At 45.3% G+C, this 16,845-nt stretch overlaps 1 protein-coding gene across 1 annotated transcript; it reads right to left on the reverse strand.

Annotated features, from left to right (window-relative positions):
* Positions 1 to 799: 799 nt before the first annotated feature.
* On the reverse strand, positions 800 to 16,772 carry ogdhb (oxoglutarate dehydrogenase b). The gene is made up of 23 exons (XM_076758710.1): positions 16,728 to 16,772; positions 15,468 to 15,868; positions 12,385 to 12,573; positions 11,626 to 11,719; positions 7,704 to 7,819; positions 7,431 to 7,585; positions 7,120 to 7,266; positions 6,869 to 6,959; positions 6,277 to 6,456; positions 6,056 to 6,184; positions 5,620 to 5,799; positions 5,257 to 5,409; positions 4,886 to 4,988; positions 4,669 to 4,797; positions 4,434 to 4,584; positions 4,224 to 4,351; positions 3,813 to 3,991; positions 3,617 to 3,688; positions 2,801 to 2,926; positions 2,647 to 2,719; positions 2,363 to 2,526; positions 1,991 to 2,145; positions 800 to 1,890 (listed from the first exon to the last, which is right to left on the reverse strand). Exons 2-23 carry the CDS (start codon positions 15,699 to 15,701, stop codon positions 1,770 to 1,772), a joined length of 3,069 nt encoding a protein of 1,022 aa, XP_076614825.1. The 5' UTR covers positions 15,702 to 15,868; positions 16,728 to 16,772; the 3' UTR covers positions 800 to 1,769.
* Positions 16,773 to 16,845: the final 73 nt, after the last annotated feature.

Here is a 16,845-nt window from a genome sequence, read left to right on the forward strand (position 1 = left end):
TTTGGTTTGTGTTTTGAGGATTAAGGCTAAAAGTATCTTGTAAATCTTCTGAAACTCGACTCACTCCACAAAATAAAAGACCTTTTCCAAAAGTGAGTCATGAAGCATTTTAGTGCTATAAGTGGCTCCTCAGTGTGAGAGAAGTTGGAGGTCCAGAGGAGGTCTGAGTGGCTAACACCTGCTCAGTCAGCCGGCTGCTGCAGGTGACGCACCTGGTCTCAGACTTCGGACTAGTTTGAGCTCTAAATGCTTTGTGATTCATATAATCATATAATATACACTGTATATAAAATACACAGTGAGTTACACACAGTGACAGACTGACTGGTCAATACAGCCTTAACATCACAGCAAAAAACAGCACTTCCCAACAAGGAACTATAATCTTCATTTATTGAAAACAATAAAACATACAACACTATATGAAAATAAATACATCCTTCGAATGTGAGGAATCTGCTGTCTTTACATAAGTCTCCGCTACTGCCGGCATGATTTCTTTGTTTAAATGAAACATGATGTCATTTCAAGTAATCAGTTAGATTTGGCACAGACATGTTTGCAGTGACGTGGCGGGACGGCCCGTGAACCACAGAGGAGAAAATAAATATGGATTTGGGAAGAATGGAAGGAGAATGTGTGAAAAACTACACAAAGTGAAGTGTGTGAAGTGTCGGCGTGCAGCGGTGAGCCCCTCCCTCTGCTTACATGCAGATCAACAACTCATTTTAAAGTCACCGCTGAACTCTGATTAAAGTGCAGAAATACGTCGAGCCCCTTTGATCTGTTTCTTTACCAGAGACTCTTCAGCTGGAAGTAGACGTTCCTGTTTTCTAAAAGTCTGACTTGTGTCAGACATCATACGTTAGAAAGTTGCTTAAAAACATCCCTACTGTTCTTCAGTCAGCCATCGTAACTCAGCCTAAACATTTCAAACTATGATCAATCTCATTTTATAAACATGCACAGAGTAAAGAAGAAACTACATCTGGCAGCTAGTTAGCTTAGCATAAAGGCTGGAAACAGGCGCAGATAGCTAGCACAGCTCTGTCTTAGCACCTTTAAAGCTTACAAAAGTCACTGTGTGCGGCCAAGAAATAGTCACCTCCCATAAAACTCTAATTGTCATTTATACAATTAGTTTTTTGTACAGAGTAAACAAATAAGATGTAATAATAGCGTGCTTTGGACAGAGCCAGATGAGCTGCTCCCTGTCTTTGTGCTAAGCTAAGCTAACAGTCTTGTCTAACTCTCTGCAAGACGCTGACTTCCCAAAATCTGTTCCTTTAAATATGTGCATCGTTTGCAGCGTTTCCTCTGTTCGTCTGAGTGAAAGCTTTTCATTTTTAGACGATCTGCATCGCACAGATCAATAAATGAGTCCAAACGTTTGTTCGGCTGGCGGTCGCATGCAACGTTTCAGCTGTGCAGAGCAGAGAGCAAGATGTTATTTTGTAATTGATAAAATAAGAGCAAATTAAACTCTTTATCCCACAAATTAATGTTGTATAAATGTATACATTCAACGCAGGTTTACATTATTTTCTAGAGTAGTGTCCATCACTGTGAACACGAGGTTTACACAGTAACAGTGTTTCAGAGGCAGTCGATCATTGTGCGTTTTGTTTGTTACGCCTGATAAACAGGGCTGATATGTAAATGTATTGAGGAAAAGCACATCATTGCAAAAAGGCAAAGGCATTGGGGGGGGGGGGCTGCACTGAGGAGGTGCAGCTCGATGGGCAGGTTCGTCTGCGTGCGGGAGCGTGTCACAGTTTTCCTGAGAATGCCTCCAGATCGAACGCCGTGTCCAGTAAACGCTGCAGCTCCATGAGGTGCGTCTGCTTGTTCCCAGTGGCTGGAGCTGCTGCAGGCTCACGGCCAGCGTACCTGCGCGCACACACACACACACACACACACACACACACACGTCAGTATACACTCACAGCACAGACGCTTACTGAATTCATTCAGGTTGCATCAAACTGACCAGACGGGGCGGCGGAGGCCGATGGTGGTGCGGATGCGGGGCTTGACGTAGTCGTAGTATCCCTGGTTCTTGTGCTCTTCCTGACACCACACCAGGTCAGCGTGCAGATAACGATCAGTCTCCGCTTTCACCAGGTCGAACGGGAACGGCGAGAGCTGAAAGAGGAAAGCTGATGCTGAAGTATTTGAGTTTGGGGAGTAACCGTGCTCTACATCCAACAGGAAGTATAATCAGCGAGATAGTGTTAGCTGTCGACGACACCGTCATCCCCGATCTTTGAGCTGGATTTGTTTAAACGTCGGTAATTTGCACCATGAACAGTTTGCTGAATTAGCAGCTGCTGTTTGCAGTGTACGCAGGGATGGACGTTACCTGTTCGATGCGAACGATAGCTATGGCGTCGTCCATCCCCCTGTTCTTGCGTTCCCGTGTCAGTTCGTAGTAGATCTTGCCGGTGCAGAAGATGATTCTCTTCACTTTTCCCGGGTTGGCGGCTGCAGGTCCGTCGTCTGGGATCATACGCTTGAAGTGGGTGACTGCAGGAGAACAAACACACAGACAGAGACTCCTTCATGTTCCAGAAGAGGTTTGCAGTCGATCTTTGCCAGTTTCTGTTTTTCATCATAAGTTTCCTTCCTTTCTCTGTCAGTGCTCACCAGGCAGCATGTCGTCAAAGCTGGACTTGGCCTCAGGGTGGCGCAGCAGCGACTTGGGAGTAAATACTATGAGCTGCAGTTGAAGAGAGAGCACAGAACACGTTGAACCACTTCATCTGTTGTGCTGAGTCCCTCTTGATGCTGTGAAACTTACAGGCTTCCTGAAGGGCTGCAGGATCTGCCGGCGGAGAACGTGGAAGTAGTTCGCAGGAGTCGAGCAGTTGACGACGATCCAGTTACAGTCGTACAGCTGACGCACCGCAAAGTCCTCCGACAGTTTCTGACAAGAGAGCAGGAGTGAAGAACATCTGCATGCACACCACATTAACAGACAGTTATTGTTGTTTGTCTTACTGCTGTTCAGAGGACAACCGCGCTCTGAGTTTTACCGTGTTGCTGTGGACTCAGTGAGTTACAGTGTGAGCTACAAGTTAAACTTCACTTTTTTAGCCTGTATTCATTTGCATTTTGACAAAATTAAAAGAATTTGGCTGTTAGCAGCTCCTGTTTGCAGTGTTTCTGTGGACGTACAGACGAGTGTCACTGGGTTAATCTCATACTGAGGGAAACTTTAAAACATGATGATTCTAAGGTGAGTTCTGGAGTTATAAAGACTCTTCTTTGATTTCTAGGCTGATTTATGGATGCTTATCTGCAGATGCACATCTGTGTTACACTCAGTCAAAAACAAGTCTACATCACCTCACATGAACTTCTCCTTCTGTTTTTAAACTATTTGTTCACAATTTGCAAAATCTGCATCATAGAAAGTCTCACTGCGTCAGCTGCAAGCAGCTGAACTGAAGTCTGAACCCGACGGATACAAACAAAATCAGAGGTTGTAAAAACGGCATGATGCTCGTAGCAAACTGTCGGTGTTAACATAAATGCAAAAACTGGGATGTTGTTTGTGTCTGCTGATATCTGGATGATGTATCAGTGTTCCTTCACAACTCGGTTTGACACTCACAGGGAAAACATCAGGGTCGTCATTGCACATCTGCAGAAACCTTTCAGGACGGGCAGACGAGTGCTCTGGACCCTGAGAGACGGAGGAACAATCAAGTCAAAGATCTTTAGCAGAAGTCTGGTTACGAGGCGGCATCACAGCACGATGAGACTCAGACAGATGCAGAATGTGGAGGATCAGGTTTGGTAGTTCCCACCATTCCCTCCATGCCGTGCGGAAGCAGCAGCACGATGCCGTTCTGTCGGACCCACTTGGCCTGACCCGAGCTGATGAACTGGTCGATGATACACTGAGCTGTGTTATGAAAGTCTCCGAACTGGGCCTCCCACAGAACCAGCGCGTTGGGACTGGCCATGGCAAAGCCTAATTCAAACCCTGCACACAGAGGAGACGACAGAGCAGCTTCAGACACACAAAGCAGGGCACCTTTTCTGGAGGAATGTCTTTGTCCAGCCGTCTGTTGAAACCTGAGGCTGCCACACATTCAGAATTCTCTTGTCATTTGGGAAGAGACTTGCTGAACGTGTTGATCGCGCCTCCCTTCCCTTTTTAAATACAGTCAGTATATTTTATGGAGTTAAAGGCGTCATCTTTGTGTGTTACTGACCCAGTACTCCATATTCAGACAGAGAGCTGTTGCAGACGGTGTAAGGAGCTTGGTCGGGGGAGATGTGGTTCATCGGGATGCAGATCCTCTTATCAACGTTCTGGTCGTGAAGAACGTGGTGCCGATGGCTGTAAACAGATCAGAGACAAGACGGTGTGTGAGAGACAAAACACCAATACTAACAGCAAGTGATTTTCCCTCTTGAGTTACCTGAAGGTGCCCCTCTCCACATCCTGTCCACTGAGGCGTACGTGGATCCCGTCTTTAAGCAAAGAGCCGAAGGCCATGTACTCCCCCAGAGCCCAGTCACACACTCGCTGACTGACCATATTGGCACGGCCCTTTAGGATGCGACTCAAACCTGAAGGATGGACACAGCAGACATGCAGACTTAAAGGAGACGTTCAGGGGAAATGGGCTGCGACCGGACGAGAGCGGACAGCACCTCCGTGTATGGTGAAGTTCTCCACTGGGACAGAGGCAGCGATGTTTCCGATGTGGTTGAGCTCTTCCTCACTGATGCCAGTGGAAGGGCAGTTCATCGTTTTGGGCTGTCCCTCCAGTGTGAAAAAACCTAGACAAAGAGACGTTACAGAAGACATGTCCAGACTATGTGCTGGAATGAATACATCTGATTAAACGGGTCAAAATAAGGCTCGTACCAGGCCATGGAGAGTCCAGCCAGTGTTTGATGTGAAGGATCTTCTCATCTTTGGAGCGAGTGTAAGCTTCCTCACAGATTTTGTCGTACCGAGCCACTTCCTCCTGAAAGACATGGATGAGAGAGCGTTAGCGTGCTGACGTTTGCCAATGAACAGTAAACACAAAGTCCAGGTGAGGCTGAAAGGAAACCAAATATGTCAACCTGCTGGCGACATTTGAGGAAACACCAGGGAAATGTGAATGCAATGAAAAGAGAGCAGTTTTAAGTGTCACACTGACAGCGACACTCAAGTCGAGGCCTGATCAGAGTTCGTAGCATCATGACTCATTATGTCAGTGTTTGAAGAGCAGTGTCCGCAGGCTGCTCTACCTCATACTCTTGATGGCTGATGACTCCCTCTGCAATGACTTTCTCAGCAAACGATTTCAGGACGCCTTTCTGCTTCTTGATCCGCTTGTACATCAGCGGCTGGGTGAACATGGGCTCGTCCATCTCATTATGGCCGTTACGTCTGTAACACACCTGAATGTGAAGAGGCAAAGACACGGCGGGTGTCAGAATCGAGTGAGCGGCCAGCAGTCATTCATTATTACGTCAAACATTAATATGTTACTCTGAATTTCTGCACTGACTGGCTCACTGGATGCTAATCTGTGCTTGGCAAGTTAGGAGGCTGGAGCTAATGCAATACTAATATATGATAATGATAATAATGCAATAACCAGGCCTCACCAGGTCTACGACCACATCTTTGTGGAAGGTGTTCCTCCACTCGGCTGCGACCTTGCACACATAGATCACGGCCTCTGGGTCGTCTGCGTTGACGTGAAAGATGGGAGCGTTGACGACTCGTGCCACGTCAGTAGGATAAGGAGAGGAACGCGCCATCCTGGGATCTGTGGTGAAACCAATCTGTGTGGATGAGAGCATTATATTATTCATTGCTAAATTTAGAGTTGTTATTATTTCAACCAGTGAAGCTCAAACTCAAACTCAAATTCACTTTGGCTAAACTCTCTGGACTCACAGTACGTGTGCAGTACCACCATGTGCACCATGTAACGTGACTATTGGGCACTATAATGCACATCTGATGACACAGAGGGTCTAGTGAAAGACATGGACATGGCAGAAAGCTAACTCTCCATCACAGCCTTAAAGTGCGTACCTGGTTGTTGACCACCACATGTATGGTGCCATGTGTGGTGTAGGACGGCAGGTCGGACAGGTGGAACGTCTCGTACACGACACCCTGGCCTGCAAATGCAGCGTCACCGTGAAGCTGAATAGACATGACCTGTGAAATCATTCATCAGGTTACAAACATGTTACGAACATAAGCAAAGGTGCCTTTTCTCTGTGTTTACATAAAGAGCTGACTCGGCGTACCCTCTTGCCCTCGGCGTCTCCACAGTAGAACTGCTCAGCTTTGGTCTTTCCCTGCACCACTGGGTCCACTGCTTCCAGGTGGGACGGGTTCGCCATGAGGGACATCGTGATGTGCCGGTCGCTGACCCGGTTCATCCTCTTGTGATACATCCCCAGGTGATATTTCACATCACCAGAACCCTGAGAGCAGACAACCAGGGCGGTTAAAGCAGACAAAGTGATTAACTAGTGATAACTTATTAGTCTGTAAATCAATTTGTTGTTTTGACTGAGAAAACTCTTCAATAACAATTTTGATTGTCAGTTACTAATGTAGATAATTTATCAAGTCAAAATCCCAAATATCTGCTGATTCCAGCTTCTGTTAGTTCAACAAACAGGTTGATACCACTCTTATGTCTGTACAGTGAATACTACACAACATAAACATGTCTCATTTACACATTTAAAGATTACAAGATAAACAAAATGATGTCCTGTAACATGAAACTCTTTATGTTGGGCAAAGCTAATTGCAGCCTTACAACCTCTGTTTGCTACTGAAACTACTTAAATGAAAAGTTGCTCTGTTCTGAGCAGTTAATGTTCAAACCTCATCTGCAGCTTCAAGTTTAGAGTCAAACTGGCAGAAGATCTGGTCCAGATCCTTCCGGATCACATTAGCCAGCACATTCAGTCTGCCTCTGAAGAGGGACAAAGAACAGGGAGGAACATTCAGCTATTTCACCGTCCGGTGTCACGTGGAAAACATTTTGGCTGCAAATGCCCGGATTAAATTTAGACCCAGCTTTAGACAACACCACTTTCACGTGGCTGTAGTGGAAGATGTGCTGAAGTGCTTACCTGTGAGGCATCCCCATGATCACACTCTCCACGCCGCTCTGACTGGATATGTCGATGATGGTCTTGAGGGCCGGGATGAGCGACTCGCAACCTTCCAGACCAAATCGCTTCTCTGAGGACCACTTCTTCTGGAGAAACTCCTCAAACCTGTGAACAGGTGGTGGTGCTGCTGCTTCACATTGTGGACCAGAACACCCCCCCCACCCCCCCACCCCCAGACTCAGAAAAACGCGGCACCCTTCGGCTGCTCTGCATGCTCTTCCAGGTAATCACTGAGGTGTGTTGAGGAATGTGAGGAAACACAGACAGACCTTGTGGATCGGATCATTCTGGCCAAGAGAGTCCTCTTCTCCTCCGGACTGAACTGCATGATCCCTGGTGTCTCAAACTTCTGTCTGATCCACTGGCACTGCTCCACGTCGTTGATGAACATAAACTCCACGCCGATGTGCTGACAGTAGGCCATCTAGAAGAGAGAGGTCAGGACGGCCAAACAGAGTTCAAAGAGTCGTTGGGCTACCTCTCCATGACCCCGCACACGGCTCTATCTGTGGATTTTTTGCACTGCTGTTGAAGTATTTTACCTCAAGGCGGCGTATAATCTCTCTGAGAGGCAGCGCGTTCTCACTGCCTCCGATGAAAGTGGTGGTGGGAAGCCGGAACACTTTGTCCAAGTCGGCTTCAACCAGCCCGTAAAAACCTGTGGTGAAGACATTGACATCAGGAAAATCCCAGCAAACAAGCGCAGCCAGGTCAATGTGGGGGTGGAAAATGGGGGGAAGAATCAGGAACTGAGGAGGAGAAATAAAAGAGGGGAAAGGAAACGCCACCGAATTCAAGATTTCCTGGAATTTGTGATCCCTGCTGCTTTATTTTCATCGTCACTGTTTTAACTCCCCGAGCAGATGTCTAATCTGGAAGATTACATTTAGTCCAAAATGCTGCAGCCAGACTCCTGACAGGGATACAGACATTATGGTACAGCCCCTTTGAGCTTTAATCCACCATCATCTTATTGATAATCTTGGAACTAGGGCAGCAACCAACAAGTCGTTTCATTATCGATTCATCTGATGATTTAACAATAATTGTTTAGTCTAAAAAAAATTTTTTCCAGAGCCCAAAGTGACGTCTTGAACTTCCTTGTTTTGTCCAACCTACAGTCCAAAACCCAAAGAAGTTATTATTTAATATCATAAACAACAACGAAAAGCTGTTTTTTTAATTAGCTGTGGACGTTTTATTTTTATCTAAATTAGCGCACTGACGACAGCAGATCTACTTGAGGAAACAGTGTTAGTGTTACATTTGTTATTATTATTATTATTACATTTTTGATTTTTTATCAGATGCAAAAGAACAACACGATATTGGCATTAATCGGTCACTAAGTATCAGCATTGTCATCGATATTGGTTGTCCATCCGGGTTATTTTCTCAGACCTGACAAAGCTCCTTCAGAGCACCTGAGATGTCATACGACCGTTTTCACGACTTGTGCTCATCGTTATCAGTAAAATGACTTCTGTGTATAAAATTGGTCACATACCCCTTTAAGGAACACTGTGGCGTTTAATTGCATCTCTAATTATATCCTTTAATCCCTTTAATGAGACCAGAGCTCTCCTGTGGTCACTACAGAATCTAAACTGAACTGATTACAATCTGTAAATAGCTGAGCTTTCTTTGTCAGGACCCTCAGGCTCCGGACGAACCTGCCAAACATGACCGTGCTCGTCCTGTGTCCTTCAAAACCTGCTGCCACGGTCTTTATTTTGTGGCCTACTTCAACTATTTGTTGAGTTTTTCTTTCCTTTTTCCTTTGTCTTTGGCAGCTCTGTTAACTTCCCGTTGAGCTTTCCATTGATTTCCAAACCGTTTCAATAAGAATTCAATGAAAACAAATTTTAATCATTGTTACAAAATATGGCAACGCTTGTTTTTACGCATCTGTACTTTCTCATCTTTGACTGCTTTTTGTCTGGTTCAGCTCTAAATGAGAGTAAAAGTAAATGTAAGTGAGATGGGAAACTGCTAAAATATGAGGTTTTGAAGAATTGGCACATTTTTAATAAAACTAAGCAAAGACTATAAGTTTCATGCAACAGAATCATTTTATTTTCTAACTGGACCGGCTCTGAATGTTTCTGACTTTCTCTGGCGTTGTGAATTCTTGAATCAGGCAGATTTCCCCTTTAATAAACCACACAGTACATTAGACAGAGCACAGTGAGAAGCAGCTTGTCCGTCCAGCTAAAAGCAAACAGGACAGGACTGATGGGTCAGGTCAGCTGATCAAACGCTCGGTCTACACTCTGAGGAGGAGCGGTCTGACACATCACGGGGTGGCTTGTGTTTATCTAAAGCACGTGATGTTCTGGTTGCACCAAAGAGAGATAAGACAATATGGAACAGCGGAGGGGAGGGGAGGGCTGTAACTATGATCTGTGTTTGTCCATCTCTGTCAGCACATCGGAGCAGAGTGCTGTGCTGAGGACAGGGCGTTTTCAGTCCAATATGCCAGTCAGCTCTCTGCGTTACATAAGGGATCTTTAGACTTTCCTCCCCCTCCGTGAACCGCCCGCACATAAAGACATACAACTTGTTTTCTTTGATGGTTCAAAGTAGAGGCAGAATGATCCAACGCGATAATCACGTATTGTCTTCCTGCACTCTAATCACAGTAACATTTAAATGAAGCAGGCACAGATAAGCCTGGAGTCCTGTTTGACCTGACTGCTGCTGTACAAAGGTTATCAGGAGCCAAAAACACACACACCTTTCCAAGTAGTACAACCCAGTATACTGTGTCAGCCCTGAGAGCAGCTGAAAGGCACCACACTGCGACCATCACAACATTAATGAGCTAATGATGAACCACAGGAAACTGGGTTTAAGGTGAACTCCACCAGGAGCACAACATGACGAAAGCAGCCTGTTACAGCTGTTAATACTAATGTAGGCCGAGGTTTATTTCCATCTAAAGGAACAAAGAGAAAGGTTTGAGGTGTGAGGTTCTCGTCCCACCCCCAGCAGTCAGCCTGCACAGACGATCTTTATAATGAGAGAAGCCTGGAGGCACGGAGAGACCCAAACACACATACTGTAGTATAAGGATCACACAGAGCTTCTCATTTATTCTTTTAGGCTGATTTGGAGCCCGATACGGACCTCTTGTCGACCTCTGTGAACCTCAGCGCCACCAGGACAAAGCAGAACACGGTGAAGCTGAACAATACCACTATTAGCTGTGGAAACATCCTATTACAGCTCATAACAATCACCTGTTTTTTGACTCAGAGGCCCAACCCATTCATTAGGCACAATGACAGTTTGGTGCAGGCATGCACAGCACAGAAAACACACACAGGCACACACACTTTCCTACTCTTTGCACTCTTGCGACAAAACTGACAAGCCCATGTTTAGTTAACACAGGAACTGAGTCAACATGTTTCCAAATGAGACAACTGAACACCAAGTCAAACTAAAGTAAGTCAGTGAAGACTGAGTTAATAATGACAGCTGACTTACACAGCAGGTACACAATGAGCATGTGCTCATAAAGCACCAGGATGTACACGTTCAAGAGCAAACGTGACTTATTACGGATGAACAGAATGAATAAAAACCAAATAAAACACTCTCAGACATAAATAAAAGTAAACAGCCATGCATGCGGCACTGTGAGGCTGCACTTATGCACAGGTGCACTTTGAGCTAAGCGCTAGCAAGCTAACATGCTAACAATCTCTCCAACCATCTACAGCCACAACAGCTCTCAAACTAACAACCATACAGCATGCGGTCTTATCGTCTTTGCTCAGAAACCATATCTTGCTATACAGTAAGTGCTGATAAGGACAACAGGATGTGAAATGAAGTGGTGGATCTTCCTCTAGAATAGCCAGCTCTGTCTTTTTAGCTAGCTCTTTAATTCATCTTCACCCTGTTCATGGCTTCTTAGGAAGTCAAAAAAACATAACTCTTTCTTATTGGCTTACTTAAGCACGAAAGCCTGCTGTTATTAATGTTAGTGAATCATCAATAAACGGTTCTTGTATTACAAAAATCGTAATAAAATCTGCAGTTTAATAATTTGCTCAGCATGATGATGATGTCAGAAGGCGTGGGCTTCAAGTCAGCAGCCATTATGCCCAGAAGGTCCAGCTGAGCCACATGGTGACCTCGTACCTACATTATATTCCACGCAAGGTGGAGTAACGGTGGGCCGATGGAGGTAAACAAAGCAGGAGGCCGATGGTGGAGGGGAGACCACTCAAGATAAAGAGGGTGGGTGGGTTTGTCACACGGACAAAGAAAATAAAAGAAGGGGTAAAAACAGAAAGGTAGAACGAAATGGACACCCAATGAAAGGTGGGACAAACCAAAGAGATCCAGTGTTTAAGGACACAAAGGTTCCAAAAACACAATGAGAGGAAGAAGGACGGACAGGGACAGAGAGGAGCACATCAGGAAATATGTCAGCAGGTTCATATTTCTCACCAACGTTCTGGAAACCAATCGTACACGGGGCATCGTCAAAGTCTACACAGCTGATGTCCAGGGGGTCCAACTTGGCGATGTGATGTCCTCGTACCTGCGCACAGGTAAACAGCTTGGTGTATGCGTGTGTGGAACAGGTCAGACATGCCAAAATATTTCAGCACATTAGCGTCTGTCTGTCGTCATCAAAAGCAACAACTGTATTCCAAACCACAGAGCTTCAGTTGGAGGCTAAAAAGTACCAAGCAGGAAGTCAGCAGCGCAGTGCAGCTCGCCGCGATTATGTCCTGCTGTGAGGCCACAATGACGCTGCACGTTTCCACCGCAGGGAAAAAAGGTTAAACTGGCCGTGACAATAGAGATTCATTCACTTACATGTCACCTAGCGTATCTTGAAATAACTTCTTCATATAAACCAGAATTAAATTCCATGAACACAAACAGGCTGAAAACACCAGCCTGCACATCTGTAACTTCACAGTGTGTGTCTTTTCTAAGAAATGCAACCTCAAAATAAAATTTATCTCCAGTAAACTGCAAAGACATCTACGGCCTGCCTGTTAGTTCGTCCTCACATTTCACTGAAGGACATCTTGTGCTGATAGCAGAGGTCTGAAGATAAGTGTCACTGCATCCTGATATCAGTCAATGTCACTGTCAGGAAATAGTGTGGAATGCTGAGAATGCAAAGCCCAACCCGAACGGGGCAACAAGCATTTTCTGTGTGAGATAATCAGCTCAGGTGTGTTTGTAGTTTACCTGGTATGCTCGTATGAGTGATTGGACAGCTAGATGGTCCTGCACCAGCTTCTCCACATTGGGCCGAACCTCCACCAGTGCCTGGACACTGGCCAATCCCTGAGAAGTCCCACTGAGGGGTGGAGGGCTCTGGTAGGCCGCACCGGGCGGCACCCCAGCGTTAGCGTTACGGAAAAATGTATCCCAAGACTGCAGGGAGAAAGAATGGCAGCAGACGAATGTTTCGTTATATCTCCTACTATGTATGTGATACGCTTATTCTGAGTGTCGTCACAGCTCCTGCTAAGGTAACACGGGGTCATGCCAGGTCAAATATTCACTCATTCAAACGTGGACAACAGGCAGGCATGAACAAACACAGCAACATCACAGGACTGAGAGTGTACAGCCATGCTAACGGCTCTGTGGATATGTACTGTGCACACAGTGCTACAGCTAAAATACCAACATTAGCATGCTAACATGCTCACACTAACAATGCTAACGTTTAGCAGGTAATATTTACCAGGTGTTAATTATGCTTACGTGCGGTAATAAGCACTCAACACAAAGTGCAGCTGAGGCTGATGGGAATTAGATATTGGTCATAAACCAAAGCACTCGACAAATTTAAAGTCATGAGAGTTTATCTTCTCTGGGCCGTGAACGTGTGAACAATGTCAATCCATCGAATAGCTGTTGAGATATTTCTGCACCAGAGCGGCAGACTGACCGTCAGACCGCCGCTCGTGAGGCTACATACACCCACCTCCACACGTGTTTGACCGTGGATCTCAGTTTCTAGCCAGAGAGGAGAGTAAGTGGCTTATCACTGTGAGAGGCTTTTAAGATCACAAGCAAAGGAAGCTTCCTCACATCCGCCTCTGGATATCAGCTTACAGGTAGAGTGTGACATAACATTTTTACTACAACATCGTAACACATACAGCACAACACACCAACAGGCAATGGCTGCAGGGCGCCTGCCTTCACAAAAACTCCATACAGCTTTATCAAACCCCCTGGCGTCTAGAACAACATCCCAACTTTCCATCTTTCACACACTGTTTGTGTGAACATTTTTATGACGGCTCTGCAGTCTTAAAGCCTGTGTCCAAGGGTCCCAGGTTAATCCCCTTAATGATGTTTATCAGCTTACGATTGTAAATCTGAGGTTGTTCTACTTGGACCACCAAAAGCAAAGTTTAAAGTTCCAGATAAGATTGGCAATCAGGCTTTTACTCGGCCTTTTTATTGACTTGCAAGATTTGTAAACGCCGGTCTTAATTATGAGGTCGAACTCAAAAGAGCTATTCAGAGCTGTTTGGTGAGTTTAGGGAAATTATAAGAATTAGGTCATTTCTGACTTGGAGAAAGTTCTTAGTCATTATTTTAAGTTATCTTCTGACGATGGCTAATCAGAACACACACGAGTAAGTTTGTGCAATGAAGTCTTATTATTATAGGAGCACTGAGGTCAGAGCCACCATGAGCAGCGTTATTTTAGCAGCATGACTATCGCTGGTCAAACAGCTGCTCCTAATGACTAAAAAACTCTCTGCCGCAATGTCACGACAGTTAATGGGTATTTAGGACTAAGGCAACCATCCAGTACAAGACCTCACTCATAAAATACAGGAATTAGTAAGTATTATTTATCAGCTGCAGGGGATCATGAGCAGGGACTTTGCATACATGCAGCATAGCAACTATCCACCACATTATTAAAATCCAGAGATCTGAATGCTAACAGCTAGTTGTTCACTTTGTGCTAACAGGGAGGTTTCTTTCCTGGAATATTGAACATTTTCCACTTATTACTTTTCTGATTTGAGCAGTTTAAAGCACAAAAACAACTCCTGATGTCGATCCCATACGCTCACAGTTTATCTGGGTTTGTTTTCTAACCCCCACATGGGAACATGTCACAAAGAAACCTGATGGAAACCTGTCCATAACACGATAAGTACAAACTTTAGTTTAGGATAATCTGGCCTTTGCTGTCCTCAAAACTAATTTTCACCTAATAGCTTATCTCATTTTATCTTTTATTTATCTTTGTGTATCCTTCTGTTACTGTTTTATCCTTATTTTTGCGATGAAGAACTTTGTCACAAAGTCTGCAAAAAGTGCCCCATAAATAAAATTATTATCATGTTTGTTATTATAGGGCAAGTAGTAGATGTTGCAGTGGTAGAATTAGCTGTACTAGCAGTAGTAGTATTTCAAGCAGATGCAGTGGTAACCGCAGCAGTTCTTGTGTTAGTACTGCTTACTGCATTAGTGAATCAGTGCATACAGAACTGAAAGCTGTCATGATTCCTCCTCTTCATACTGGCCATTGACTTCCTAACAGGTTTCTAATGGACGAGATGGGGGACAAAATCCAGAATCCACCGTCTGTGTAAAAATACATTCCAAAGTTCAGCCGAAGCTGATGTGAGGCTTCAGTACTCTGAGTTAGACCAGCAGAGGAAGAGCACATCTTCCACAGTTACTGTCCTTTTAGTACCAAATCCTCCCTGTGTCCACGGACTTTGTCTTTGCGACCTTCAGACCTTTATTTGCCTTAAATGTGTTTGACAGGCAGCACTTCAACACGGTTTCTTGCACCTGTCAAACTACTGCACAATATTTTTCCATCCATTTTGTCTGATGCTACATTTTAAAGCGCTTTTATTGCCAAAGGGCAGCTAAGTTCAACATCTTTCATTCTGCCGTTACTGGTTCAGCTGCATTTTTGATGACAGAACAGTGACAGTGTTTATCGTTCCATCTGCTGCTGCTTGACAAGCAAACACACAAACACACAAAGTGGTGATAGTAGTGATCTACTTGTACCTTAAACCCTATCGATTTTGGACAGGTATCGTTACCATTGATAACTCTTTTCATCTGTTCAGGCCCCTCAGAAAGAAGGGGGCAAACATTCAGTGCAAAGGGTTCGGGGCTGGAAATCACACTGACTGTGAATTGTGGTGCAGCACTGAACCTGATTTACATACAGTATGTGTTGGAGCACGCTCTTGCGGGCAAATTCAAGTTTTCAGCATATACTGTATAAAGCAGACGAGACATCAAACACATAGAAACATGTACCGTACCTTGTGCACATTCCTGGGATTCTCCAGCCATGCGTAGTACATCTCCTCCACATAGTTAGAGCTGGTGCCGTTAAGAAAAGGCTCAGCAGCCACAGATGTGTTCCGGTGCCTCGCAGGCTGAAACGTCCTTAAGCGCCCTTCAATCACCAACAGTCTGGGCTGCGATAGGCTCTGGGCCGTCTGTGCAGCCGTTAAAGGCCGAAGCCTCGCCACTGTAGTCCTTAAGTGGTGCATGGCTGCAGATCAGCCACGGCTCCTCTCCCCCGTCCCCTCCTGGAGGAAGAACACAGTCACGCAGAGAGACCCTCCAGGCCCTCCTGCTCCTCCTGTCTGGTTGAACCGGTGAGGCTGGCTTCTCCACAGCTCCCGCTCCTTCCCTTCTGCTGACTCTGCGCTGGATCCTGTGCAGTGTAAATGTCCAAATTATCCATCAGAAACACTCCACTTCACCGGTGCAACACATCTTAGAGAGTCTTAATGAATGAGGTTATATTTCTGTTATTAACCAACAAACAAGCGCAGATCTCTTAATACTTTCTGACTCTCTAATCTGTCTGTGGCTCTCAGCTCAGCGGTTCCTACTGAAGACATAAATCTTTAAAAACACCTCACAAACATATAGATTCATTTCCTACAACAGCTGAGCAGTGCAGTTTTTTGGGGGACTATTTTCAGCAGATTGATCCACACTGGGTGCTCCAGGCAGCAGGAGGGACCGGGTCAAAACCACAGAACCCATGTTTACTGTAGTGAAGGAACACACCGCCCAGGTCACACTACTTGTTAGCATGATTAATAATCTGTTGATACCACGTGCCTTATTCTTAAATGACGATAAATAACTCTTAGTGCTGTAACTTTACAGTTCTCAGTGTGTCCAGATCAGATGATAAACCGGATCACAGCCCAGCACTGTAAACCCTAAATATAGGCAGACCACCACTAGGGCCCCATAACCATAAAACGTGGGTACAGTACATCCCACACACACCCTCCATAAAGTTGTTCGCATCGCTTATTTCACTGACTCGCCTTCATTACGTGCAGGCTAACCCCACCCCTCTGAAGTGAACGTTAACCTTTACCTTAAACCAAACGGTAACCGTCAACTTTAGGTCGAAGAGACTTACATTTCGTCCCCTCGGTGCCGGTGTGGACACGTAAATGTCCCCACAGCATTAGAAACTCACGTTAAAACGCTCCTCGGCTAACAGCTCAGCTCAAACTTTTGCTAACGCTTAAAGTTTTTCAGCTCGTTACCTGCTCTGGTGACTCGCGCTGCTCTCCGCTCCGCCGCTCGCGTAACTGACCAGGAGCAAACTGAGCGCGTGCCGGATGCGGCGTGCAAACAGCGGGAGAGCCAAGTCGCTCGCGCACT

This window comes from Chaetodon auriga, chromosome 19, assembly GCF_051107435.1.
Source record: "Chaetodon auriga isolate fChaAug3 chromosome 19, fChaAug3.hap1, whole genome shotgun sequence".
Classification (NCBI taxonomy): Eukaryota; Metazoa; Chordata; class Actinopteri; order Chaetodontiformes; family Chaetodontidae; genus Chaetodon; species Chaetodon auriga.